This window comes from Mustela nigripes, chromosome 14 (genome assembly GCF_022355385.1).
Source record: "Mustela nigripes isolate SB6536 chromosome 14, MUSNIG.SB6536, whole genome shotgun sequence".
Classification (NCBI taxonomy): Eukaryota; Metazoa; Chordata; class Mammalia; order Carnivora; family Mustelidae; genus Mustela; species Mustela nigripes.
In genome coordinates, this window is record NC_081570.1 from 104040696 (window position 1) to 104068526 (window position 27831).

General features: G+C 47.8%; 2 protein-coding genes across 7 annotated transcripts in view; both read left to right on the forward strand.

The window, feature by feature from the left end:
* The window catches only part of LOC132001395 (uncharacterized), a 70042-nt gene extending 56126 nt beyond the window's left edge, over nucleotides 1-13916 (forward strand). Inside the window, exons 1-4 of one of the 3 annotated variants that reach the window (XM_059375954.1) lie at nucleotides 3214-3243; nucleotides 7282-7416; nucleotides 9290-9380; nucleotides 13698-13916. In XM_059375954.1, coding sequence (XP_059231937.1) covers nucleotides 13710-13916 — 207 coding nt within the window. In that variant the 5' untranslated portion in view covers nucleotides 3214-3243; nucleotides 7282-7416; nucleotides 9290-9380; nucleotides 13698-13709. Of the gene's footprint in view, nucleotides 1-3213; nucleotides 3244-3523; nucleotides 3722-7281; nucleotides 7417-9289; nucleotides 9381-13697 lie in introns of those variants that run through there. The other 2 variants (XM_059375951.1, XM_059375952.1) reach the window with 2 other exon arrangements.
* A 9-nt stretch (nucleotides 13917-13925) lies between these two features.
* Nucleotides 13926-27831, forward strand: BCL9 (BCL9 transcription coactivator). Of its 4 annotated transcripts, none has more exons than XM_059375947.1 (7): nucleotides 13926-14010; nucleotides 14996-15312; nucleotides 16552-16741; nucleotides 17625-17724; nucleotides 20620-22861; nucleotides 24087-24347; nucleotides 25450-27831. In XM_059375947.1, the coding sequence occupies exons 1-7, from the start codon at nucleotides 13958-13960 to the stop codon at nucleotides 26565-26567; spliced, it is 4281 nt and encodes a 1426-aa protein (XP_059231930.1). In that variant the 5' UTR covers nucleotides 13926-13957; the 3' UTR covers nucleotides 26568-27831. The 4 variants fall into 4 exon arrangements, with proteins under 4 accessions (XP_059231930.1, XP_059231931.1, XP_059231932.1 ...); XM_059375948.1 differs by having other exon boundaries at nucleotides 25486-27831; XM_059375949.1 differs by having other exon boundaries at nucleotides 14996-15090.

The window sequence follows — 27831 nt, forward strand, 5'->3', positions numbered from 1 at the left end:
AAACAGTATAAGAAGTAGGAAATTGTGGACAAACCAAGGGCTTTGACCAAGGCAAGAATTTGGTAGGGCCTCTTACAGCCTTAGCACCAGCTGGCTGAGTGGGCTCAACCTTTCTGAGTCTTACTTTCATCATCCCGAGGGTAGAACGTCATGTTCTCTTCTACAATGATAAATATTAGTGGGAATGAACAACCCGCGGGAGTAAGAACAGTGCTGAAGAGTGTTGGACTTAAATTCTACTCCCTAAAAATGGGCATAATCTTGGCAAGTCATTAAACGACTGCGTCTTAGAATTCTCCTCCATAAAATAGGAGGGGGTTCCTTCCAACCCCAAAATTTCGGGGTAAGTTTATCAAGAGCTGAGGGAACAGAAGCATTTTGAAAGCAGAATTTGCGGTAGAGAAGGTTGGAGGAAAACTGAAATAAAAGATACGGTGATTAGTTGGAGAACTAAGAAGCCAAATTTATGCTATCCATGTTTGCATCACAGTGAGTGCTTCTTGTCAGTGTGAGAAGCAAATTTCAAAACGGAAAAAAAAAAAAAAAAATCAAACCCAGGTCTCTTTCACGTCAAAAGCCGTTATTTTTTACCAATGTTACCATTTGGATTAAAAATGATTTCTCTTAGAATTTCTAGAGTAGCAGAAACAGTTTGAAGTGTTTATTTATAGGATGCTTTTAAAAATGATTTCATCATTATCCATTAGTATTTATGTATAGACAGCCTGCAAGATCTTTATATAGCCAAATAGAATTCATTCTCAAGTGAGATGGCAATGAATGGAAATTAGAAAATTCAGAAGACAAAAATTCTAGTAAAATAAACTATGATAGAATAAATACTATTTTAAAACGCAGTTCTATCCCACGTGCAAATGTAGCTAAGTTAACATTGCTATGGAGACTCTAACCTGTAGATTTCATGACTTGTAACACACGTTCTTCTTAATATTATTCCTCCTTCACCCTGGAGTTGCACATTTAGTATTCATTTACATTTTTCTTCTGGTTCAGTAAATAATTTTGACTTTTGACACATAGAGTGGAGGGTGTAATGCCTAGTAAAATGGTTAAGACTTTTTTGTACGTGTATTGTTAGAATGAGCTTGTCTTTGAGCTTTGTAAGTAGAAGTGACCTGGGCTGGAACACTCCACTCAGGAGCTTATTTTAGCAGTGGTTTTCGCTTATAGGTCCACTCTGTAAATCCCTTTTTTCCATCTACTTCTGCAATCCCAAATGATTCTTGCATATTCCTGGGTTTAGCTGTCTTTCCCTACATGTGTACCTTAATTTTTCCTCCTGTCTTCTTTTACAGAGGTTCTCACCTATTGCCAAAACATGACAAAAAAGTATTTAAAGTTTTTTTAATCTTTTTAAAAAAAGATTTTATTTATTTATTTGACAGAGAGAGAGAATATAAACAGGGGGAGCAGTAGGGGCAGAGGGAGAGAGAGAAAAACGGGCTTCCCATTGAGCAGGGAGCCCACCTTGGGGCTCATCCCAGGAGCCTGGAATCATGACCTGAGCTGAAGGCAGATGCTTAACCATCTAAGCCACCCAGGCGCCCCCGACAAAGAAGGATTTTAATTATTTCCCATTTGGAATCCTTCAATTGATCTTAGATTTATATTGTTTATATGTACAATCGTGTTTTTTCTTTATATCCTCAGTCATAATGGGAGACAAAGGGGAAACATCTGGCTGAGAAAAAAACAGTTTTCCGTAGCATCTAGGCTGGAGACACATGGTATAGAAACTTACATGGTCACCCAAGAATTTTAAGTGGTTTGGAAAGCTTTATCATTCAGGGTTCTCCTGCAACATCCTTCACAACCAGCACCATTAGTTAAAAGATTGCCCCCAAGGAAGTTTTCCTATTTTATAAGCAGGGAAATTGACACAGAATTAATTATCCTGGTTAAAACTATGGGTGGTAGAAGCAAAAGCAAGGAAAATTTATTTACTTCTCTTGGCCATGTTGCCTCTGTCTTTAGGGAGAATACGCAGTACGTTATAACATAGGCAGTCTTGACTGAACTGATTGAGAAAGGCAGTGGGGCCAGTGCTCGTAGTTGCAGAAACAAATAAGATCAAGACTCTACAAAGCACATACACAGAGATGGAACAGCAGTGTGTTCTGGGGAGGACTGTGAGTAGACAGGTCTGTATAATAATAGTTGGTCACGGCAGCAACAAGGGCCACAAAGATAAAACAGGAGTAGCCGGAATCTGCGCTTTATTCAGCAACGTGCGTCGTCATTTTCCTTCTGAGAAAAAGTGCAGCCTAATGGGTTATCCTCTCACTTCACAGGGGACGGTGCCGGGATGCCTGGGCTTCGAGCTCTGCAAAGCGCAGGCCTCCCGAAAAATCAGGGGAGCGATACTCCGATTAAAAAAAGCGGTCGTGAAGCCGTTCGAGGATCTGAGCAGAAGGTCCTCTAGGGCACTAGCTAGGTAGCGATGCGTGAGCGGGGCTGGGCTGGGCCCGACGTGGAAGGAGAGACCCTGCAACAGCCACCGCGTTCGCAGGACCCTGGCAAGAATCGGCTTTGGAGAGGGTGGAGAAGAGTGCAACCCGAGAGGGGCCTGCTCTCTTGGGAGGGGAGAAAGCCGGCAACCGCCAGCACCGTGCACTGATTGACGGGTGAAGACCGGGGACCGGAGAGCGGATGGGGTAGGGTGGTGGCATCCCGGAGGCGTGAGGGGGGTTGCCTTGAAGGAGGAGGAGTAGGCTGGGACCAGCGCAGCAGGAAAGTGTGAGGGAAAGACCCCTTCCTTTGGCAGCTTCCTATTCGTTTCTGTCAAAGATGGCCAAATTTCCCCGCTGCCCTGCCCCCCTCCGCGCTTTCTGCTGGTCCCCTCGGGTTGCTCCCCAGTGCTGCGGCAGGCGGTGGGGAGGTCCGGGTGAGTGTGCGCACCGGGAGGACGGTGCGGGAAAGAAGAAACGCTCCTTGGCCGCACCTCCCACCCCACCGGCCCTTTGGGAGGCTTTTTTAGTTGAGAAAGAGGACTCTGCCTCTTTAAGGTGGGGAGTAGGCGTCACCTCTGGCCGGGTGACGAACTGGGGCGGGGACCGGTGGGCGTGTCCATGCAAAGCAGGAGGTGGTGCTGGCCGTGGGCGGTTCCATAGTAAAATGTTAGAAGGAGGGGCGGGGTCAAGGAGGCGAGGCCACTCGGTGGGCGGGGCTCCGGAGGCGGTGCCTCTCCGGGAAGGCCTGGGAAGGGGAGGAGGAAGCGGCCGGGTTAGTACCATTGCGCGCGTTCCGGGAGGGGGACGAATGACATTCCCTTGGAGGGGGGCGGGCCCTTCCCGGCGGCAGGCCTTGAGCCGAGGCGGGGAGGGGCAGTCCCCATTCCCCCGCCGGGCGGGACGCCGGGGCAGGGGGAGGGGGCACTTCGCAGCTCGCGTCCGAGGCGGGGCCGGCGGTACCTTTCGTGGCGCGGTGCGGCTGGGGGAGGGCCGAGGGGAGGGGGAAGGGGCGGGACCGGGAGGGGGGAGCCGGAAAGGGGGAGGCGCCGGCGGACAATGGAGCCTATGTGTGCCTGCGGGAGTGGGACGGCGCCGCCGCCGCCGCTGCCGCCGCCGGGGGGAGACGCTGCGCCGCCGCTGCCGCTGGCCCCGGCCCCGGCCCCGGCCCCCCGGGGCTGAAAGCCGCCCCGGACCGAAGCCCCCTCCCCTACTCCGCTCCTTCTCTCCCCTCCTCCACTCCCGCCTCGGGGGTAAGTGGCACCTGGGGGGGGGGGAGGGGAGGACCGGAGCCGGGGGGTTGGTGGGCCGGGTTCGCGTCCGCGTGTTTTGAGCGGGTTTGGGGGCAGGGGGAGCCACCGCCGCGGAGAGCGGTGGGATTGGGGGGAGGGAGAAAAGGGGCGGGGGTCGAGGTTGCGGATGTAGTGAGTTGAGTCTGGAAACCTGTGGGGGAGGAGGGGGGGGGCTTTTGCCCACCGCTCTGTGAGCGGGGGGAAAGAGACCTCGGCATCTCTCGATTTTTTTAGAGGTTGTGTCCCAAGCAGCGCTGGGAGAGGCTAAGTGAGGAGATGGGATGGTCCCAGGGTCCTGGGATGAAGGGGCTTTGGAGGGGCGAGATGGAGAGCTAAATAAGGGAATTCAGGTTGAGTTTGGTGGGGTCTGTAAGACCCCGGAGGTGGATAGAGAGGTAAAGGGGACTTTGCAGGCCAGTGACTTGTTGAAGGATGAAGGGAAGTGAAAGCTAAAAAGCATGTATGAGTAGTAAAGGGCTCTAGTAGGTGAGGTGGTGATGTGTAGGTCACTGAGTCATTGTGGGGGTCGTGGACACACCAGTGATTTCCAAAGTGGAACCCTGGTCATTGACCTTTGAAAGTTGCAAAGGCTATTAAGATGTCACTGGTTAGTGTTGGGTGAGCCTGGTGAAATGGAGATATCCTAAGGAACACAACATCAGGGTTGGTTATTATGTTCAGAGGGACGGGCAGAGGCCTGTAATATTGTCGCTGGGGGCCTTACCTGAAGGTTCCCAGGCCTGAAGGAGGAGGCCTCAAATCTGTCCTCCAGGGACCCTGGTCTGTGCTAGAGAGGAGGGACTTAGAGTTTAAATTGCAGTCCAGTTGGGGACTGAAAAAGTTAGTAGACAAGGCAAAGAAATGGACATAAAGTATCTATCACTTGGCGGAGAGACTAAGATGGGATGGAATTGGTGTGAAGTTAGGCTTTGAGGTAGACTGGCAGTGACTGCAATGGGAAAGTGATTTCGTGGCTGTGTAAAGAGATTCATTTGGGTCAGTGATGCGTAGTGGGTTACTAGCATTTGAAATATACAAGATGTAAGTGTTCATTCTTAGATCAGAGATTTGGACTCTTGTGCACAGAGCACAAAATAATGAATTGGAAGTAGCAGGTAGGAAGGATGAATGGTAAAATAGTTGAGAGATGGGGGTTGGGAGGGCAAAAAGATATGGGTGGGTAACAGTCATGTGTGGGTTAAGAACCTTTGATTGTTCGTGGAGATTCTGCAACATGATCGCTCTATTGATTTTGTTTTTTGTCTTGATACTAGTGATTTGGGAAGTTTAGCAAGGAATTAATGTTACTGTGAGTAATGTTTTGGTCCTAAGTACAAATTTAAGAAAGACATCCTTATTAACTATTGAAAAAAGACTCAAACTGTTGAAGACAGAGATGAGTTAATAAAAGGAGAAGTTAGTTAGATGATGTAAGGATGCTTTGAAGATGAGGATTCCACTAATTAGTTGTTTAAATAAGAAGAGAAAATTTAAGGCAGAATTGGGGCAGGGGTAACATTTCACAGCTTTAGGACTGAGGATCTAATGGTATTGAACCATTATAATATTATTTTGTAATAACAGTGTTGAAAGTAAGGTGATAATAGTTCCACAAGATATGGTAGGTAGATAAGGAGCTCATTGACTAAAAGATGAAGGAACAATTCCACACTGTTCTCTTCTCAGAAGGCAACTTGTATGTAACTTAGCTTTTGAGCTCAGGATCCCTGACTTGGATTTTTAGATGACGAGCATTGGTGAAAAAGTACTTATGTACATTGGAATTTATTCTATGAGATATTTGCTTTTGTGAATCAAAAGAAGATGCTTTCTGGCTTATAGGGGTTAAAAAAAAAAAAAAGAGGAAGAGGTGTCCCAAGCATTATAATCAACTAAATATTTGCTCATGATGATTTGGTATAATGGGTAGAGCCTTGAACTTGGAATCAGGAAACTGGCTCTCCCATTGACTTTTAGGACTTTGAACCAATCTTTTGTATTTATCGTCCAGTTTTCCCGTTTATGAAGTGGTGAGACCACTGCCCTAACTACTCATAACCCATTGCGGCACTTAACAAGTGAATGCCTATCTGCAAAGTGCTTTGAACGTGTCTGAGAATGAGACATGATGTAGCCCAACTTTTTTCTCCCTTCTAAAAGATTACTCTGTCTCAAGAACAGACCAGATTCAGCCTTTGTAACAATTACGGCAGTATAGTTGATCAAAGAGTGAAAAGGAGTACCTTATACATCCATCTTGTTCTATCGTTTGGGTTTTGATTTTCTACTAATATTGAAAGATGATACCTCTTCCCCATTTAGTAGGAAGTTAGTTGTAGTGATGACAATTGTGGAATGTAAGAAAAAGTCCCCATGGAAGAGTAGGAATATACGTACTGTGAATGCTCACCTAGGCAGATGCCCATCCTAAATTTTAGTGACTTTGGACATGTTACTTGGCTTCGTGGTGCCATAATTTTTTTCCAGCTATGAAGTAATGTTGGTGGAATAACTTACTTGTCTGTCTGCCCTGGTGATTATGATATTAGAATCTGTAGGAACTTTGTTTTAGAACAACTTTATTTGTTCTTAGCCTCCTATGTCCTACATACCCCTTTGGCAACCTAATGAAGTGTAAGACCTCTTTCAAGACTTGGGTTTTTTTAATGCATAAAATGGAACACAATAGTCTTATAAGTGAATGGTAACAGTTAACAAAATATTAAACAATTATGATACAGTAATTTATATGCTTCTTTCTAACCTATTAAATAACAGAACGTAGCTGTACTGTAATTTTGAAGTAGGGATGAGTATAAACATTTTGTTGGGATATCAGCAACAAGTATAATGCCACGTGGAAGTGTCCTGTGGTGCGTCTTGGTGACAGTCACAGGATTGCTAATACTGCCTACCACCGATTGTTCCCTCCCTTCACAATTGAAGGCAGTACAGACTTTTGCTAGAGGTGAATGACTGCGGGTAAAGATGGAAGTTTTCCCCAGTAAGTTCACAGCTACCACAAAGTTTCTCCATAGACCCCATGAGAGCCAGACCCCACATCAAGAACTCCTGCTCTAGACCCAACAGATTTTTGAAAGTTAAAGTATCTTCTGGCCACTTGAATTTTAGGCTTTTGCAATATTTTTTCAGCATCTCCATCATGTTGAACACAAGGACATAAAGAAGATAGGAAGTAAAAGTTCATTTTGCCACCTGTTGGTGACTGTTCTTGGTTGTGGAGAAAGTTCAAAGCAATGATTAGCAGGAGGCTTTTGTGTCTAGTGGTTTTGCTTTTCTAATAAACAACCCTGGCTTCAATGGGATGGATTTGGGCTGTACTGCTCCATCTTGCATTTTGAGTTTTAGTGGTTTTGCCTTCCTTCCCCATTTTTGACCTAATTATTTTCTCACTGCTCCTTCCAAATACTGTTTTGGCCACAGAGCACTGGGGAATGGGTGGTTTTCTTTGCAGTCGGTGAATTGGGGTATGAACTTCTCTATTCTTCTCACTCCCGTAGGACTGAATGTGGGGCTAGCTGGTGTCACTCCACTTTGACCTAAAAATTCCCTTCAGTTTGGGAGGCAGAGCTCATTCTTGGAAAGTTCTTCTGTGTCCCAATGTAGAAGAGAGAGCAGATTGGACATCTTGAAAGGTAAGGAACCTGATGGTGAACATAAGACTTCTGTGATTCACCTGAGTATTTTGGAATTTTTGCTTGTTTCTGTAGGGTCTCTTGTAAGTTAAAACTACATTTATTCGTTATTTTAGCAGTTCCCAGGGCAAAGATCATGAAGTTAAATGCAAGTCAAAAGTGTAAGCATAGTTACCTTCCATTTTTCTGTGACCTTCTGCACTAGTTCATCTCATGGGAAAGGCAGGTGGTGGGAAGTGAGACAGGTATTTTAGCATGTCTTCATTGATTTGTGTAACTGCAAGGCAAGGGTAGCAAAACTTAAGCTCCACATTCATTATAATCCCTGAATCACCCAGTATTTATTGAGTTTCTTTTGGGTGTTGGGTGCTAAGATAATGACCCTTTCCTCAGGGAGCTCTCTGTCTACACATAACAGAGATACAGTGTTTCGAGTGTTAGGGCCCCAGAGGACTTTCCTAGGGACAGTTGGGAATCAAGGAGGATTTCACAAAGAAGGGACATTTGGGCTGAAATTTTACTTTGGGTGGCCATTATTCTAAATGATAGAAATTCATTTTTGAACCCTTAACTTTTGTCAAGACTCTTTAGTTTGATACAAGTTACATGCCTGCTTCAGGTTTGTTAGCTTGAAGGACAATAGAGGCATTCCAACTCCTCGAAGATGAAAACACGCATTAGTATTTTGTATGGACCAGGGTTTTCTGTGCATGCATATATGCATTGTATAGATTTTTCCTCCACATGTTGGGGATGATCGTTCTTCCCATTGTGTACTTTTGCTGAGAGGAAGCTGTTAGAAGTTGACATGCCAGAAGTTAAGAATGAACTCAGAATGGAATCCTGCGGCCTTTTAGTTCCACATTCTAAGTTTGATACTCTGCCTTTTATGGAGTAGTGGTCATAGCATAGAAAATGAACTTCATTAAACACGACACAGTTGTAATAAACTTGACTTCTTAGAGCAGGAAAGTGGGAAAGGATCATCGGAAGAATGAAATTGGAATTGTAGAGGTGATTCTGAGCTTGGTCAGATTAATCTGTGAATTTATTTACCACTTTATGGCAACCTTATAGAGTCTCCTTTGAAAGATTCCAAAATAATTTGGCCTTAGGACAATCTGGAACTTGGTTCTTTCTTGGAATTTCAGAACTATAAAATCTGGGCAGAGGAGGAGACTCACAGTTATAATTCTATTTTACGAGGACTAATGTTAAAAATTGTCCTGCTTGACCAGTAGCTTGTTTTCTTACTCATCTAGCCCCGTTCAGTATAGCATTTTGCACACAGTAGGCACTCAGTCACAGGAAATCATCTGGCCAGGCTGTTCAGCCCCACATTCTCACAAAAGCATGTGAAAATACCTTTCCTTGCTGAGTGCTTGTTGTGCAGAGTGAGGGTTCAGAGGAGGGAGGGCTGCAACTGAGTTCACTCCGTGAATTCAACAGCATGTCTGCAGGTTTGTCTCTTTCTCCTTCCCCATTAGCTCCAGTTCCCTGCACTAACAAGGAGTCGGCAGAAGCAAAAATTGTGAGGTGTTTTTTTGTTTTTTTTAATCCCTACTCAATGCCCAGAAATCTGGAAAGTAGAAACATTGATTTTATTTGCCCTTAGTATTTCCCAGTCTCTGAAAATAAAATGTGCATTTAGGGAGGAGGGAAAGTCTCAGGGGCCTTGAGATGTCTACAGATTGGCTAATAAACTCTTAAAAAATTGGAAGCTGATTCCCTTTACATGGGAGACAACAACTGTCTCTTAATCACACATTCTAGAATACATAGGAAATCTGCTCTTAAGATATTCAGTAGCAAGATGTATAGTTGATTTTCTTTTAAAGCCATTTAGAGATTTTTCTTCTTTATCCTCATCCAGGTGAGGGGACCTTTGAGAAGGGGGTTCCTGGATTCCTCTACCTCCTCACCTCCAGGATGAGCACTGCAGTATCGTGACCCTTGGGGTTTTGGTGAGTAGTCTGATGATGGATTGTAGCACTAGAGAGCTTTGCTGGCTTAGAAAGATGAGCTTGGGGAAAAGCTTCCAACTTTTATTCAAGAGATATTTTTTGAGCGAGTACCACATGCCAGGTGCTATAGGAAGTGCTGGGAATATAGGTACGGACAAATCACTCTTGGTCTCTGCCTTCCCTTTCTGAAGATGAAATTCTGAAGCCATGATTTCATCCACTTGGCAAAAATATTCAGACTCAAGATGGAGGCTTGAGGTGAGGGAAAGGCTTGTCGGGAATGATGCCCGTTTTTGTGGCATGAGCAGCTGGGTACCATTTACCACGGTGTGGAAGAAGGAAAGACAAACACTTTGGGGAGGCAGGCTATCTGGAGATGAATTCCTTGCCCATCTTGTTGAGTCTGACATCTAGGGAGATGCCCAGGTGGCATTTGTGGGTTCAGGCCCACAGGGCAGAAGCTGAGCTGGGGACGGGAAACGGAGTGGTTGGCATGGAGAAAGCTTACCGAACAAGAGGCGGAGAGATCCCAGGGTGGAGTCCCAAGGACCTCAGAGTTCTAGACATCGCATAGAGAAGGGGCCAGCACAGGGGGCACACAGAGAGTGACTGGAGAGGCGGGAGGAGATCTAGGGAAGTGGGGTACCGTGGAAACCGAAAGAAGAGAGTTTCAAGAGGGAAGCGATCAGCTGGCAGTCTACAAGATGGAGTAAGATGAGGTTAGAGCAGTGGCCAGGGGTGACCTGAACCAAAATAGTGGTTTCTGTGATCCAGATAGGGGTAGAGGGGGGAAGTTGGTTTAAAAATGGTGAAAGGGTGGGGCACCTGGGTGGCTCAGTGGTTTAAGCCTCTGCTTTCGGCTCGGGTCATGATCTCAGGGTCCTGGGATGGAGCCCCACATGGGGCTCTCTGCTCAGTGGGGAGCCTGCTTCCCCCCTCTCTCTGCCTGCCTCTCTGCCTACTTGTGATCTCTCTCTCTCTCTCTCTCTCTCTCTCTGTCTGTCAAAAAAAAAAAAAAAAAATTGGCGAAAGGGTAAATGGCAAGTAAGGAAGTAAAGACTGTGCGCTTGTCAACCCTGGGGAGACTTGGCTCTGGAAGGGAACAATAACATGCTAGAGCTGGGCTTTGTTTTCCTGTAATTTTTTTGTTTTTTTCTCAATGCTGGAAGAGACTATTCCATGTCCAAGCAGTGGTTGGAAATATCCTGGAGATGGCAGGGAAGGCTAAAAGAGAGAGAGAGAGAGCTCTCAGAAAGCTAGAAGGGATGGGGCCTTTACCACCCATGGTGGGACTGACATCTGGGGAAAAGGGGGCTGTTTTGTCTGTTTCAATAATAGTGAAGAAGGAGAGGGCTAGGTACTAGGAAAATGGGTTTGCAGATTTGGTGCTGAGCATGTCATGTCCGACGTGGTGACTTCTTTTCTTGTTAAGCCAGGGCAAGCCATGCACTGACAGAAGGGAGGGCGGGAAGGAAGGGGACAGTTGGAGATAACAAGATATGAAATGACAGTGGGCAGGATAAACAAGTGAGCTAGAGAATGGTAGTCATCCCAGCAGTAGTTCACCCACACGCTGGTACTGTGCTGCTGAGCATTTGATTCTGCACACTGGCTCCCCTTGTCCCCAGAGTCCCTATCTTGACGCACTGGAGTGATAAAGAGCACAGCCAGGGTGCACGGCCCTGTGCCAGCTCTCTCACGCACTGGGGTCTGGCTAACTCGGAGATGACCCACCTTGCTCGGGTAGACAGCTGAACATTTCAGAGGCTCAGTTTCCTTATCTCTGAGATAGGGAGAATAGGGGTACCTGCCTCCTGGTGCTGTGGTCAGTGAGCTTAGTATGAAGGGACTTAAAAGAGTGCCTGACCCCTAGTTAGGAAGAATTTTATATAGCTTCTCAGAAGGAAAGGGAGTTGAATAAATAGATCTTAAAGTTAGGAGGTTTCTTTGTAGCAGAGGACAAAATCTGTGTGTTTCTCTAATGAAGGTCTCTTCGGTGGAAGAGCTTTTCCAGTTCTTAAAGTAAAACAGTTGAGCCTACCCTGTAAATGTAGGGTCTTTGGAACTATATCATAAGACACCAGGAGGATTTTTTTTTTTTTTGCTCGGCTTAGGCCAAGGCTAGGGTAACTTCCTCCAACAACTCCCTAGATCAAGGGTTGAAACCCTAGATTTTGTTGCCCATCTCTCAGTGAGTCCACATGCTTGTTTCAGCCTTCTGCACAGTCTCCACCCATAAAGTCATGGTAAGGAGATGGCCTTGAGGAAGAGCAGGGTTGGGGCAAACCTGGGAGAGGCCCTGCCTTCCGCTCATGTGCGCTCTGGCCACTCATCTGTGCAGGCCTGTTGATCAAGCTTGAGCAACTTGCGAGAACAAGAGACGGGTTGTAGGAGTACTTTGAAATTAAAGAGTGGTATGCTCACAGTATCATTAGAAATCATCGTTGCTATTGGCTCATTAGAAATGCCTGGCAGATGGAGGCAATTCGATAGTTGTAATATGTTCAGAGTTCCTTTGGAAAAAGAGTACAACACAAATGCCAGGTATTTCTTTTCTGGGAGAAGCTGGGTAAATCACGGAGGGTCCAACCACATCTTAGTACATCACGCTGACGATTATAGACAAGCCAAAGAACTTTAAAACAAGATTCCTGTCTTCAAAGAACAAAGTCTAAAGTCTACGTAGGGAGATGAAACATACACATAGGACTATTCAGTATGACATGTGATTGAGTGCTAGAATGTGTGATGCAGACAGAAAGTACCAGAAGTTACAGAAGGGGACTATCTAGGTGGTGACTGCTTTTCTGTTCCTGAGGTAAATGTTTTCTGATGGCTTTGTCCATGCAAGATTCATTTGCTACTTCTGTTTTTCCAGTGATTCCTGATGTTTAGTGAGAGGTTATGAAATGGTTTATAATCACATATGTCAAACTTGACAACCACGGTCAATTTTATAGTTTAAACTGAAAAAGAAAAAGGAAAAAGCTGAAGGGGGGGGTGGGGAATAAAAATACAACCTTAAGTATAATCGAGACAAAAATTGTGTTTTAGGATGTTTTCTCCTAAGGTTGGCATAGGAACATTCCATAACATTTTATTCTAGTTCTTTTTCCTGACTTCTTCACTTAAAAAGAAAAAAATGTAATCTGGTGCACTGACAACTTCCGTATTCCTGTTGCAAATTTCCAAATGAAGAAAGAGACATTTAGCACTTGACAGTGATCCTTCTCGGTGCCAAAACCTGGAGTAGAGCTCCCAGAACTTAGTCCAGTTCTGGAGTCTCTCAAAGGGTATGTAAGCTGAACCTGAACCTGAGTTCCTGCTAACTCCCTTTGGTCCTTCAGCCAAGAATCCTACATCTTGTCTCCTCCTTTGGTCCCATACCCCAGCAGCAAGATAGCAGAAGGTGGGGAGGGAGCTGAGGGGGACAGTGGTTACCAGAAAGCCATGTTGGACCTACCCTGGAAGGAGAAGGGACTGAAAGTGTATCTAGTCTAGGCGTCCTTAAGTAAAGGGTTTTCTCATTTGTTCTCTGGCTAGGTTTGGGAATATTTTCTTGACCTTTATGCTTCAAATTAGCCTTGCAGATTGGCTCAGAAAACATCTTAGCTTTCAGAGATGTTCTTTTACTTTCAGCATTACGGATCATTCCCATGCTTCCCCATGCCTAGGGTCCCCCTCATTAAACAGTGAGAATGCAAGACACATCCTTGGCATAATTTAATAGAAAGATCATGGAAGTCATGGGGCAGAACTGATTGTACTTGGTGTTGGCTCAACAGCTGATTTCAGAAGTAACTCCTCCAGTGTCCCACCACAAGGCCCTGAGAATAGAAACATAGATTCATTTGTTTCGTGGTTTGAATTAGGATGGGTTTGTTACATTTCAGTGCCTTGTTGGCCATTTGAGGTGAAGGACCAGATAGTAGCTTTGGATTTGGAGTACCCTGCAGTTTCAAGGCATGGTTTTGAGAAAAGAAAAACCCAGGTGTTTGACTGGTTTGTATTTGGAAGTAGAGAGATGGAAGGGAGAATATGTGGCTGAAGACAAAATGTTTCTCTCACCTGCTTATAAACACCGGGTCCACGCTACAAGGCAGGAGGCTTGTGTGCCTGGCAGAAAGTCTTGTCACTCTCCCAGGGCCTTAGTGTCAGAGCACGGACACCATTGCTCCTTGAACGCCGCTGAAGCCGAGGAGCAACCCAGAGGCTGCACTGTCCAGCTGGCTAGCACCTTACCTTCGATCCTGTAAGGCTGTTTTATATCTTTTGTGTTTTTGATCCCAACTCTTTTTGGGTGGCCTTTTCCCATAGTGTGCCCTGGAGATGCGAGATTTCCCTTTGGCAGCAGGAGGCACACCCCCAGAGAATGCTGGAGCTGCAAGGGGAAAGGACCCACTTCCACAGCAGAGAAAAACAAAGAGGAAAAAGGTATACAGGTGGCCAGCGATAAGGGACGCCCCCAGCGAGCAGCGGGCTGCCGCCACTGCCCTCAGCAGCTCTTTCTGCTGCTGCCCGAGAGGAACTCGGTGAGCGCATCCCTGTCTGTGACTGCAAGCTCAGGATTTCAATCAATGCATTCCAGTAACCCTAAAGTGAGGAATTCTCCGTCAGGAAACACACAGAGGTAAGGGCTGCGGCCTGCCCAGCTGCCCCTGGCGGGGGGTGGGGGGTAGTGTCGGAGGTGGACCTTGAACACTCATTGAGGGCACAGTGTGTTGAAGTGGAAGAAATGGGGAAAGGAAGAGAAAACAGACGAGTCAACAGGCTACAGTGCAGTCAGACTTTCTGGCAGCGCTTTGCCCGTTATTCCCTGACTGTGCCCCTTTGCCATCCCTCCCCCCTCACCAAAGCACAACGGAAGGCACCTTAGAATCCACCCGGTACAGTGGGTGTACTAACCCTGGCATGTGAGGAAACCGAGGCCTAGGATGGTGAGGAGGCCCAAGGTCCTAGGATGTCCCCACTGGCCCCCAGCCCCCCAACGTGAAGCTTTCTCCTGCATTCCGCAGTACTGAAATTGATGTTTTTCAAAGAACTTTTTCCTCCTCCCTTGGGGCACCCGTGAGCACATGTGCCCTGGTGTGTGGTACTGCTTGTTGGAGGGATTCATATCTGGGAGGGTTTCCCTAACCTGCCACTCACCAGCAGGTTTCCTCTCCTGCTCTCTGGGCCCTGCTGTATTTTCCAGCAGGGAAGCTAGGCTCTCGTTACAGCTGCTCCTTGTTGTCAGCCAGGGGGTGGATAGTATTTTGATCTTAACGATGCCTGTTTGTTTACTCTGAGCTAGTCTTAGTATGAGAGTCACTTCTCTATGTACATAGAAACCATTGTCCTTTATTGACAGAAGCCCTAGAGATGGGTCCCCATGTGACTCTAGGGTTCCAGAGACCTGGCAGGCCACTCTGCCTGAGCCTCCTCTGGGTTAGTTAGCACCTAGCGCTGAGAAGAGAGCAGGGTTGGAGGGAGCGGGGAAGGAACTGAGGTGAAAGGTAGGGTGGGTACTCAGTCCTCTGTGTCTCCTTGACCTACTCTAAAAATTGCTTCTCCCTGATTTGGGCTGACCGGCTACATCCGGCATCTGATCTCCCTTTATTATTTGTCTCTTTTAGTAGCCCTAAGTCAAAGCAGGAGGTGATGGTCCGTCCCCCTACAGTGATGTCCCCATCTGGAAACCCCCAGCTGGATTCCAAATTCTCCAATCAGGGTAAACAGGGGGGCTCAGCCAGCCAATCCCAGCCATCCCCCTGTGACTCCAAGAGTGGGGGCCATACACCTAAAGCACTCCCTGGCCCAGGTGGGAGCATGGGGCTGAAGAATGGGGCTGGAAATGGTGCCAAGGGCAAGGGGAAAAGGGAGCGAAGTATTTCCGCCGACTCCTTTGATCAGAGAGATCCTGGGACTCCAAACGATGACTCTGACATTAAAGGTATGTCTATAAGATCTTTGAGACTCAGAGGGAAGTAGGCGTTCCCGAGGGAAGGCCCCTGACGTTGGTGGGTGCCGGAGAGCCTAAGAGCAGCCAAGTGGGGAGAGTAGGTATCAGATTCAGGAGCTCACCTCACTGCTTATTAAGATGGGACTGTTCCTTCTCGTTTTCCTACTGACTGAAGAGCAGTTGGAAACCACCCTGTCGAGGAGTCCTTGCTCTTGAGGACGCACATGAGTCGGGGATTATGGGCAGACGTTCCACGGTCCTCACCACGTTCTTAAGGGTATTTCTGGCCTCCCTGTTATTTCTTCTTCACTATCAAGCCCCAGTTTGTGTCTGCCAGGGGCCCACACTGGAGCAGTTCTCCGGGCCTCTCCTCCTCTTCTCTGTTGGATTCGCCCTCTAAGACTTGGGGTCTGTACTCTTTAGCCACCACTCTGCCAGAGCTGTAGTGACAAGAGGAAGCGCTGGCACCCATGGGGTTTGTCACAGCTGATTCCCGTGTGGCTGGACTGGGTGGCTACATGTGCTAGAAACAAGGGAGGCAGCAAAACCTGGCCAGTGGGGAAGAAGGCGGGGCCAGCAGCTATGACTTCTGTTGTTTTTTCTCCTACTATAAAACCAAAAATCTTAACTATAGGCCAGAGCATGAAGTTGCATTCCAGGAGTGGAAGTGGGACACCCTTCCCACCAGTCCAAATTAGAAACGGAAATCTGAGCAATTGCTCCCTGTCTTTCCTCTCCACCCCCCCCCCCCAGTATTAGTGGGAGGCCTGTGGGAGTGCCTGCACGTGCTGGGCGTGGGGGGCATGGTCAGCACCGTTCAGTTGCTGGCTGTAAGAATCTGAGGGCACCCGCATAGCGGCTCATTAAACAATTACAATAAATGTGATAAATGCTGAAATCAGGGGATCTGGGGGCTGTGGGTTCAACTCACAGGGGCATCCAGTCCAAGAAGTTCCAAAAGGGTTTCCAGGAAGGAGGGACCTTTGTGCTAATGTCTGAAGGGTGCGTAATAGAGAAGGAAGGAGGTGGTGAGGTTAGGGGTGGTGGGGGACAGTGCTTTGTAATTGGTCATTTCAGGAGAAGCGTTCTGGAATTTTTATGAGCTGGAGAGGTTTCCTCTTAGCAGGGTACTTCCTCTTTGACATTCTCAAGGTGGGTTTGTGTTGTGGTGCTATGAATGCTGGCATAAGTTTTCTTCTTTCTATGACACGAGTCTTTTCATTCTTTTAGAATGTAATTCTGCTGACCACATAAAGTCCCAGGATTCCCAGCACACGCCACACTCGATGACCCCATCCAATGCTGCAGCCCCCAGGTCGTCCACCCCCTCCCATGGCCAGACTACTGCCCCGGAGCCCACACCTGCTCAGAAGACTCCCGCCAAAGTGGTGTATGTGTTTTCTACTGAGATGGCCAATAAGTAAGTTAATAGCTATGTCTCGCTGTTGACGTGGCTTGTGCGTTTGGACACTGAAGTTCTTATTCCCACTGAAGAGTGATCCTTGTTTCCCTCACCGGTGATATTCTCACTTAGAGTTAATAGTATGGAAAGGGGTAAAAGAAAAGAAAATATGAAACCTCCCCAGAGGCGAACATTGATGATACTTCTTTGGCTTTCCTGCCAGGAAGTTTTTATGCTTATAATATACATAGAGATCTTTTTTAAACATAAAAGAGATTGATTACACAATATACACTTTCTTATAGTTTAGTATTCTTTTTTAAATAACACAAGTAATACGTGTCTATCTCAGAATAATTAGAAAATATAACTTAAGAGAAGAATATGTCTGGAATTCATAGAGATAAGTACTGTGAATGTTTGGGTACCTATGTTTCTGGTGGGTGGATCAGCAGATTTTTTTAGCCACTTACTTAATTTATAGAAAACGTGAATTACCCTACATACATACAGAGTGAGTTTCCACAGCCTTAAATTATCATTAGGTGTTGTGAGATTTCATGTTTGCCTTTCATGGTTGGGGTTTTGGAACCAAGATTCTATAAAACACCTACCACAGTGTATTGGTTTAAAGGAGAAAATCTTGGTGTTTTTTTCTAGTGTCTCTTTTGAGATTTGCTAATGGCTCTCATTAGATTTCTTTCCTAGTAACTGGTGGTAAATGATAGACACGAATAATGAAAACCTGTGTTTCTTGATTCTTACTCAACACTTCTGGTGGCTCTCCACACAGACCCGCCCTCCTTCTCTCACAAGTTCAATCAGGGGTTAAAGTGCTTTGGCATTACAGGTGGTGGAACAGAAGCAAGTCCTAGTGTGTGCCTCTCTTTCGTCTTTGCAGAGCTGCAGAAGCTGTGTTGAAGGGCCAGGTTGAAACTATCGTCTCTTTCCACATCCAGAACATCTCTAACAGCAAGACAGAGCGAAGCACAGCCCCTCTGGTAGGCCATTTTGAAAGTGGTGTGTGGTTTAAAGGCACTCCGGTAGCTCTAAAGGTGGGAGCTGGGGAATGCTGTTGACAGGGAGATAGTCTTGATGGTCTAAGCTGTGCTTCAGGCATCTCTTGCACCCCTTCTCGAGACATTGCATGGTTTCAGGCAGATGACACTGTACTGGCCTTTGCTTTTGCAGGCTGGTATACTGATGGGTTACTAGGAAAGAAAGACCCAGAATCAAAAAGGAGCTATATGGAGCACTTCAATTTCTTTTCTCCTGCCATCTCTGGGAAAATCTGAACTCAGACCCTGTGCACAGGGCAGGGTTTTTTTTGTTGTTGTTGTTTTTTAAGATTTTATTTGACAGGGATCACAAGTAGACAAAGAGGCAGGAGGGGCGGGGTGGGGGGGAAGCGGGCTTCCTGCTGAGCAGAGAGCCTGATGTAGGGCTTCATCCCAAGACCCTGAGATCATGACCTAAGCCGAAGGCAGAGGCTTAATCCACTGAGCCACCCAGGCGCCCCCACAGGGCAGGTTTTTAAAAACTAACAAATGCTCTTGAGTTGGTTGCAGAACAGAAAAGGAATAAGTAAACCCCCAGTACTGGGGTCTATGCTGATAACACCCCAATTAGAGTCTCAGTGACTTTCAGAATGAATCTTAACTTACTTCAAAGTGAGAGGACCATCGAGTGCTTTTAATTGCTTGATATTTCCAAAATTATAAGAAATGTTAGTCTGTCTCTTCTCTGGAACTTAATTACCTGCCATGAACCACGTTAGAAAAGGCACGCAATGGTTGTTTGAATACACAGAGCATTCCACGTGGAACCAAAAGCTGTTTCTGTGACTTGCATTGTCAAGGCATCCTCATCCCAATGTTATGGGGACATTAAGAGGTTCAAGACACAGTCCCTGCTTTCAGGAAACATAAAATCTAGTACTCAGCAGATTCTTCAACATGGGAAAAGTCAAGTGGCAATAAATGAGTCAAATGACAGTTCAAGATAAAATAGGTGACCTTTCTGTCTGTGTTGTGTATCAGTGGAGTCCCTCTTCATTGACACAGCAGAGCTTGGCTTTCCTAGACTTAGAGAAAGCCATTTCACATTCCTCCTACATCTGTGCTATTCAAGAAGGGTAGAAGATGGATGAACAAAACATTTAAAATGTTTGTATATTTTAATTTATACTTAAACATTTTATACATATGTATATGTAAAATTTAAAATTTAAATTATCCTGGAATGTACAGGGACTAGCATAGCGCAAACCAGTATTTGATTGACTTAGCAACAGACCTTAACTCTAGTTCTCACCTTTACCTTCTTCGGTACTGAACTGAGTCAGAAAAGGAATTAAGGATATAATTGGGAATAATCAAATCACCACCACTCCCAGTCTAGAATCAAAAGGATGGCACTAGACTGCAGCTTCTCTCCTGGTCACATGACACAAAGTCCGGGCCTGTCCCCAGCAAACAAACAAAAGCTGGCCAACAAATGCAAACTTAAAATGGCACCGGAGGGAAATTTAAGTTGACACCGACACTACAGCGAGGGAGTCAGGGATGCAGGAGACCCAAGAGCATGTGGAGTCATGCATGCTCAGCCAGCCCTCCCTGCCACTGTCTCTGTATGCAGACATCGGGGCGTGGCTACCTGCACGGGAAACATTTATATACGTACCCACAGAGTGTGCCCACTCGAAGACAGGCTTTGTGTTTAAGCAACACAGACTGTTCAATGCAGAGGTACACATAACGATTTGTGTACAAGTTTGTACACAGGGAAACATTCCAGAGAGCAAGTGGGGAGGTAAGGAGGAGCCTTAGGGGTTTGAAAGTAGACTGGATTAAGTGAACAAGTCGAAACAAATGAGCATCAAAGAAGGGGCCATGAGGCTCGCCGCAGGCTGGTGAAAGAGCCCTCCCATGAAGGTCTGTTCTTCCTCAGGACCCTCCCTCCAGCACTGTCAGCGGTGCCAAGGTTTAGCCCCAGCACAAGTACATCCCTCTTCTGGACACCAGCGGCACCTGTGTCACTGGCCGCAGGGGAGGTGCTTTCACCCCAGGACCTAGTGTAGTGTCGGTACTTAATAAATAATAACGAGGCTCTCCTCCACCCTAGAGAAGGGCAGTCGGCTGCCTATTGGAAAGAACAGATCAAAAGACACCGTGAGCTAGATAGCCTCAGATTTCGCCACAGACGCTTCCTGCCTGCGGATTCTCTTACTACAGTTAATGTACGAATTCTTATCGAATATGGAATCAGTGATCACAAACCGAAAACAGAAACCAGAGCTGTCAGGCCCCCTGGAAACTCCAGGAGAGGAGTCCTTTGGCAGTTGCCATGCCAGAGGGGACGCTGAAACAGAGCAGCCCTCCCTGCTTCCACTGGCTGGTGGCGTACAGAGCCGGGAGCGACAAGTACTTTCTCTTTCCATTGAGAACAGCAGACCTCTTGATTGACAATGAGAAGCCTACAGACCCAGTTGTACTTTCGGGGAAAAGAAAAAGGTGTTAGGTACAGCCTCCCACATACCAAGAAACTAATCTCTCTTTGAATCAGAAACACACAGTAGACATGTGATCTCAAACCTGTTCCTCGAAATAGATACTCAGATGTATTCACTTTGGCAGAGTGGCTCTCTTCTGGCATGCTTATAAAGTTATTGAAACCTAATCCTTAGCAAGGGAAAGAGGATGCCATTTGACAGGAAAATGGAAGAAAAAAAATCAGAACATCCCCATGTCCAGAGTGGGGTTGGCCATGGGCACTTTCTATGGCAAATGTCAGAGTAGATTTATGGGCCTGGGACAGATCCTTGTAATGTGTCTTGCTTTTTTAATTGCCTTTCTGTACAATCTACCAATGATTTTTAAAATCTTGTTTGTCTTCAGAACACACAGTTATCTGCCATTCGGAACGATCCGAAACCCCTCCCACAACAGCCCCCAGCTCCAGCCAACCAGGACCAGAATTCTTCCCAGAACACCAGACTGCAGCCGACTCCACCCATCCCGGCACCAGCACCCAAGCCTGCTGCACCCCCACGTCCCCTGGACCGGGATAGTCCTGGTGTAGACAACAAACTGATTCCTTCCGTAGGCAGTCCTGCCAGTTCCACTCCACTGCCCCCAGACGGTAGCGGGCCAAACTCGACACCCAATAACCGAGCGGTGACCCCTGTCTCCCAGGGGAGCAATAGCTCTTCAGCAGATCCCAAAGCCCCTCCACCTCCACCGGTGTCCAGTGGAGAGCCCCCTACACTGGGAGAGAACCCCGATGGACTGTCTCAGGAGCAGCTGGAGCACCGGGAGCGTTCCTTACAAACGCTCCGAGACATCCAACGTATGCTTTTCCCCGACGAGAAAGAATTCACAGGAGGACAAAGCGGGGGACCCCAGCAGAACCCTGGGGTACTAGATGGACCTCAGAAGAAACCAGAAGGGCCGATACAGGCCATGATGGCTCAATCCCAAAGCCTAGGAAAGGGCCCCGGGCCCCGGACGGATGTGGGAGCTCCATTTGGCCCTCAAGGACATAGAGATGTGCCCTTCTCTCCAGATGAAATGGTTCCACCTTCCATGAACTCCCAGTCTGGGCCCATGGGACCCGAGCATCTGGACCACATGACCCCCGAGCAGATAGCATGGCTGAAACTGCAGCAGGAGTTCTACGAGGAGAAGAGGAGGAAGCAGGAGCAGGTGGTGGTGCAGCAGTGCTCCCTCCAGGACATGATGGTCCATCAGCATGGGCCTCGGGGTGTGGTCCGGGGGCCTCCCCCTCCGTACCAGATGGCGCCCAGCGAAGGCTGGGGGCCTGGTGGGGCCGAGCCCTTCGCCGATGGGCTCAACATGCCCCACTCTCTGCCCCCGAGGGGCATGGCTCCCCACCCCAACATGCCGGGGAGCCAGATGCGCCTGCCCGGATTTGCAGGAATGATCAACTCAGAAATGGAGGGGCCGAATGTCCCCAACCCGGCCTCTAGACCAGGTCTTTCTGGAGTCAGTTGGCCAGACGATGTGCCAAAAATCGCAGATGGTCGGAACTTCCCACCTGGCCAAGGTGTCTTCAGTGGCCCCGGCCGAGGGGAACGCTTCCCAAACCCCCAGGGGTTGTCCGAAGAGATGTTCCAACAGCAGCTGGCGGAGAAGCAGCTGGCTCTACCCCCGGGGATGAGCATGGAGACCATTAGGCCCAGCATGGAGATGAACAGGATGATCCCAGGTGCCCAGCGACACATGGAGCCTGGGAATAATCCCATTTTCCCTCGAATACCCGTCGAGGGCCCTCTGAGTCCCTCCAGGGGCGACTTTCCTAAAGGAATGCCCCCCCAGATGGGCCCAGGTCGGGAACTTGAGTTTGGGATGGTTCCTAGTGGGATGAAGGGAGATGTCAGTCTAAACGTCAACATGGGATCCAACCCTCAGATGATACCTCAGAAGATGAGAGAGGCTGGGGCGGGCCCTGAGGAGATGATGAAATTACGCCCGGGGGGCGCAGACATGCTGCCGGCTCAGCAGAAGATGGTGCCCCTGCCCTTTGGTGAGCACCCCCAGCAGGAGTACGGCATGGGCCCCAGGCCATTCCTTCCCATGTCTCAGGGTCCAGGCGGCAACAGTGGCTTGCGGAATCTCAGAGAACCCATTGGGCCCGACCAAAGGACTAACAGCCGGCTCAGTCACATGCCACCACTACCTCTCAACCCTTCCAGTAACCCCGCTAGCCTCAACACAGCTCCTCCAGTCCAGCGTGGCCTGGGGCGGAAGCCCTTGGATATATCTGTGGCAGGCAGCCAGGTACATTCCCCAGGCATTAACCCTCTGAAATCTCCCACGATGCGCCAAGTCCAGTCACCAATGCTGGGCTCACCCTCGGGGAACCTCAAGTCCCCCCAGACTCCATCGCAGCTGGCAGGCATGCTGGCGGGCCCAGCTGCTGCTGCTTCCATTAAGTCCCCCCCTGTCTTGGGGTCTGCTGCTGCTTCGCCTGTTCACCTCAAGTCTCCATCACTTCCTGCCCCGTCACCTGGATGGACCTCCTCTCCAAAACCTCCCCTCCAGAGTCCCGGGATCCCTCCAAACCATAAAGCACCCCTCACCATGGCCTCCCCAGCCATGCTGGGCAGTGTAGAGTCAGGTCAGTATGCTCGCGTGTTCCCCGTTGTGCCCTGTAGCCGGAGATTGCAAAAGCCTGATTGATGTACTTTAAGAAAAATTGCTGTCCTAGCATGATTCTGCAGTTGGAGGAGGTGGCCCGTGGCAGGTGGATGCATTCGCAGCCAGGTGCATGATCAGTGCTCCCACGGGGTTCTGCACAAGCGTCGGGTCCTGATAGAGACATGGGGCTCTTATTAGCACAGGATACGGTTGTCAGATAGTATCGTTCCGAGGAGGAGGGAGAAGTAGAAGCATGTGTCGTTTCATGGAATAATTCACAGTGAACACACGGTGAAATAAAACACCTTGTCATTGGGTAAATGTGGCTTCTGTAAGTAGTAGACCCGCCCACTGGACACCCGAAGGGACTGCCCTCACGTCCACGGGCTCTGAGTGTAATCCGAAGCAGAGTGGTTCTCGTAAGTGTGTGTTGACCACAGAGGTGGTTACCAAAACCTTCTTTGGTAGACTGCTGTTCTCAGATCGGTGGCAATTTGTCAGTATTTTCTTCCTAGGAGAAGCTCTTGCTGATGATGGTGGTTTTGTGACTAGGACCAGAGGTGGTCCGTGGAAGATGAGCACTGAGGTGTAAATACTAGGTCTGTGTTGTCTCGGCTGGAGGAAAACTACACTCAGAATAAGATAGGAGAGGGATCCTGCCCAGCTCAAGAGTCCCCTTCTCCGTTGGGTAGCAGTTCACAAAAGCAGTACCAAGGAACGGCTGCCTCAGAACCTTTTTGTTCAGCCCTCTTGCTCATGAAAATTAATGGAGCACATGTGCAGGGTGACACAATTCGCACCTGGTTTCCCATCACTGGTCTAGCTCCACGGCGGACCAGACACCTGAGTGGAATTCAGAATTGTGATGGGCAAGGGAGAGAGCCGTTTATTTCACATTCTTTTCAGGGAAAATAGTTGTCCCTAAACCATGCTTTTCCCAAGCTTGAAGTTCTCTTTCTGACGCATCCTTGGTGTGTTTGTCTTCACCTCTGCGGACCCGTCACCTCCATATTGCACTGCGGTCGCCCCTCTGCACACACACACGGAGCTTGACCAGAAGATTGATGGTTCGTGTCCTGGGTCTAATAACACTGTCCTGTTCATTTGTCTCATTCGTGGCCTTGCTAGTTCATAACTATATAGGCCCAACTGCCTTTAAGAGGAGTCTAATTCCTGGCCCGTTGTTTTATTTTGCTTTCTTCTAGGTGGCCCGCCACCTCCTACAGCCAGCCAGTCTGCCTCTGTGAATATCCCTGGAAGTCTTCCCTCTAGTACACCTTACACCATGCCTCCAGAGCCGACCCTTTCCCAGAACCCGCTGTCTATTATGATGTCTCGAATGTCCAAGTTCGCAATGCCCAGTTCTACCCCTTTATACCACGACGCCATCAAGACTGTGGCCAGCTCCGATGACGACTCCCCTCCAGCTCGTTCTCCCAACTTGCCATCGATGAATAATATGCCAGGTAAGAAATCAGGAAGCTAGGAATATGGAGCCAGTGTTAGACGGAAGAGAGACTTCTCGCATGCCTTTTCTCGACAGCGGCAGACCTCAACGGATGGAAATGGAATGAGTTGAGAAAGAGTACCGTTAGTAGAAATAGTGTCTTGGCCAGAGGAAGAAAACAAAAGCAAGTTTGTATTCGTTTGATTCAGTGTGTTTGTCAGAAAGCAGGTTTGCTTAGAGTGCTTACAATTCCGTAACAGAAGTTCTAATGTTTCTGTGTACCGGGATGGGTTCTTTTTTCCCTTTTGAGGGGGTGGGAGGGGGGTGGGGAATCCTCCTGGAGCAAATACTGAAAGCCGTTTCTTTTTAACATGCTGATCAGAATGTCTTTATTTCTCAAGTGTTTTTCTGGAAGAGCAGCCTCCAACCACAAGCAGCCACAGGATTTCAGACAGGGGAAAGCCCCTGTTTCCTAGCAAGCACCATTCTCAATATACTCAGTGGTAATTCTACAGAGACACCAAATACTTAAATGCCCCAGAGACTACAATAGAGCCAGCATGCTTTCCTTTTCTGTTACAAGTTATCATTTCTTTAGCGTTTCATATAACCTAGAGTTTGAAACACACTCTTTGCAAGGCAGTATAAAAAAGTGCCAAATGTCAATTGGTAAAGGACTGTTTGGTTTCCTTGCTATATCTGATTCTTGGACTTGCAGGACTGATTAACCCTCTTTCTCCAAGAGGACCTTACCTAAGTCGTTCAGACAAGTTCACTTCTATATTAAATAATGTCTCTGATGAAGAAGGCTAAATTGGTGTACATATTAATTTGTAACTTTTCACACCGGTGACTTTTTTCCTAGTTGTTTTCTACATATCCTTATGTCATACAGTTTAACATTCAAAATATATCCTCTTGTAGAGCTCTTGGCTTATAGGCTCCAAAATGTATTTTAATCTCGTTGAAGGGCAGGGATTTCGTGTTGTATGTTTTCCCAGCAGAGTCCCTTGCACATGTGATACGTGTGGATTTTATTATTGTTGTTGTTAATTGAATTTCTTAGTTTTTCTAAGTTGCTCTTGGTTAAGGTGATTCTTTTGATATCTTTATTTTTCTAGGAATGGGCATTAATACACAGAATCCTCGAATTTCAGGTCCAAACCCCGTGGTTCCGATGCCAACCCTCAGCCCAATGGGAATGACCCAGCCACTTTCTCACTCCAATCAGATGCCCTCTCCGAATGCCATGGGACCCAACATACCTCCTCATGGGGTCCCAATGGGGCCCGGCTTGATGTCACACAATCCTATTATGGGGCATGGGTCCCAGGAGCCTCCGATGGTACCTCAAGGACGGATGGGTTTCCCCCAGGGCTTCCCTCCAGTACAGTCTCCTCCACAGCAGGTTCCATTCCCTCACAATGGCCCCAGTGGGGGGCAGGGCAACTTCCCAGGAGGTATGGGTTTCCCAGGAGAAGGCCCCCTCGGCCGCCCCAGCACCCTGCCTCAGAGTTCAGCAGATGCAGCACTTTGCAAGCCTGGAGGCCCCGGGGGTCCCGACTCCTTCGCTGTCCTGGGGAACAGCATGCCTTCAGTGTTTACAGACCCAGATCTGCAGGAGGTCATCCGACCTGGAGCCACCGGAATACCGGAGTTCGATCTGTCTCGCATTATTCCATCCGAGAAGCCTAGCCAGACACTGCAATATTTCCCTCGAGGGGAAGTCCCAGGCCGTAAACAGCCCCAAGGTCCTGGACCTGGGTTTTCGCACATGCAGGGGATGATGGGTGAACAAGCCCCCAGAATGGGACTAGCATTACCTGGCATGGGAGGCCCAGGGCCAGTGGGAACTCCGGACATCCCTCTTGGTACAGCCCCATCCATGCCGGGCCACAACCCAATGAGACCACCAGCCTTTCTCCAGCAAGGCATGATGGGACCTCACCATCGGATGATGTCACCAGCACAGTCTACCATGCCCGGCCAGCCTACCCTGATGAGCAATCCAGCTGCTGCCGTGGGCATGATTCCTGGCAAGGATCGGGGGCCTGCTGGGCTCTACACCCACCCTGGGCCTGTGGGTTCTCCAGGCATGATGATGTCCATGCAGGGCATGATGGGACCCCAACAAAACATCATGATCCCTCCACAGATGAGGCCTCGGGGCATGGCCGCCGACGTGGGCATGGGTGGATTTAGCCAAGGACCTGGCAACCCAGGAAACATGATGTTTTAAGCTGCTAAGATTGGATGTGCCGATCCTTGTCAAGATGAGATTCCAGGTCCTGAGAGCTGCTTTGAGGGAGTTCCAGGAGTACTGTTGGTCATGCAATAGGAGAACAGAGACCCGAGGGCTGCTTTGGGGGAGGGGGGAACTCGAGAATGTATGGATTTACCTGAAAACAAATGATTCATTTAATCAACAGGTGTGTTTTTTTTAAGATTTATTTTTTAAAAATTATTTTTGTGGACTTGGGTATCCCATGATGGCACCTACTTTTGGGAATCTGTAGCTGTGCTTTGAGAATTGCCATCGGTCATGTGTTGCACCGTTCTCTGTATGTTTACGTCCTTTGGACTGGCTTCTCCCAGGATTCTTTTCTGGTTTGTTTTTTGCTTTGGGCTTTATTTTTTTTGTGTACTGTACTATATTGTAAAAGGGATTTTAGCAGAGACTTTAGTCTTTGGGACAAGAGGAGAACAGGAATGCTGGGCTGTTTACTTTAGGTGGAGAATCCATCTTCAGACCTTTGGACTATTTTCTTTCAACTCCAGTGTATAGAAAAAAACCAAACTACGACCTCAGAGCAGAGTATTAATGAAAAGCACAAAAAAAGGAACTAAGTTCAGCGAGGGGTGGGGGGAGGGGGGAGATTTTTCTTTTTAAAAATAATGAAGCTTAGGACGTTTGTTTTTCAGTTCGAGTGCTCTCCGGCACTTGTCTGTCTCTCCCAGTCTACAAACCCACCTTCACGTTTTTCTCTCAGTTTCCCTCCCTTCTCCCTCTCCATCTCCTTGGTTAAGTGTGTTTCCTTCCCCCGTGGCATGCTCCGCCATGGATGACCCCTTCTTTCCTCCTTTTACCCTTTGGCAGCTGCAATACACGGTGTTACTTGGGGGAAGTAAATCTAAGGAAGAAGCCTCGCCTTCCAGGCCGAGTGTCGTCGGGGCTCTGGCTCCGGGAGGGAAAGGCCTGTGCTTGGGATGCTCGATGGTCTTCTTTCCCTGTTCTCTTCCCCAACATGCCCTTCCCTGCCCACCTTGTTTTCTGTTCTCCTTTTATTAGGAATTCCCAAGTGAAATTTATCAGTGTGGGAGTGGAACAGATGCTAAAAGCTATCCAGGATTTTGTTTTCATTTTTGTTTTTAATTTTGTGGTTCCTTCCCTTCCCTCCTCCTCCCATGCGTAAAACGTTCTGTGTAACCTCCATTAAATTTGGTACAAACCACTCACCAGAGCTGTGGTGTCAGAAAAATAAAATATATTGTTTCTTACAAAA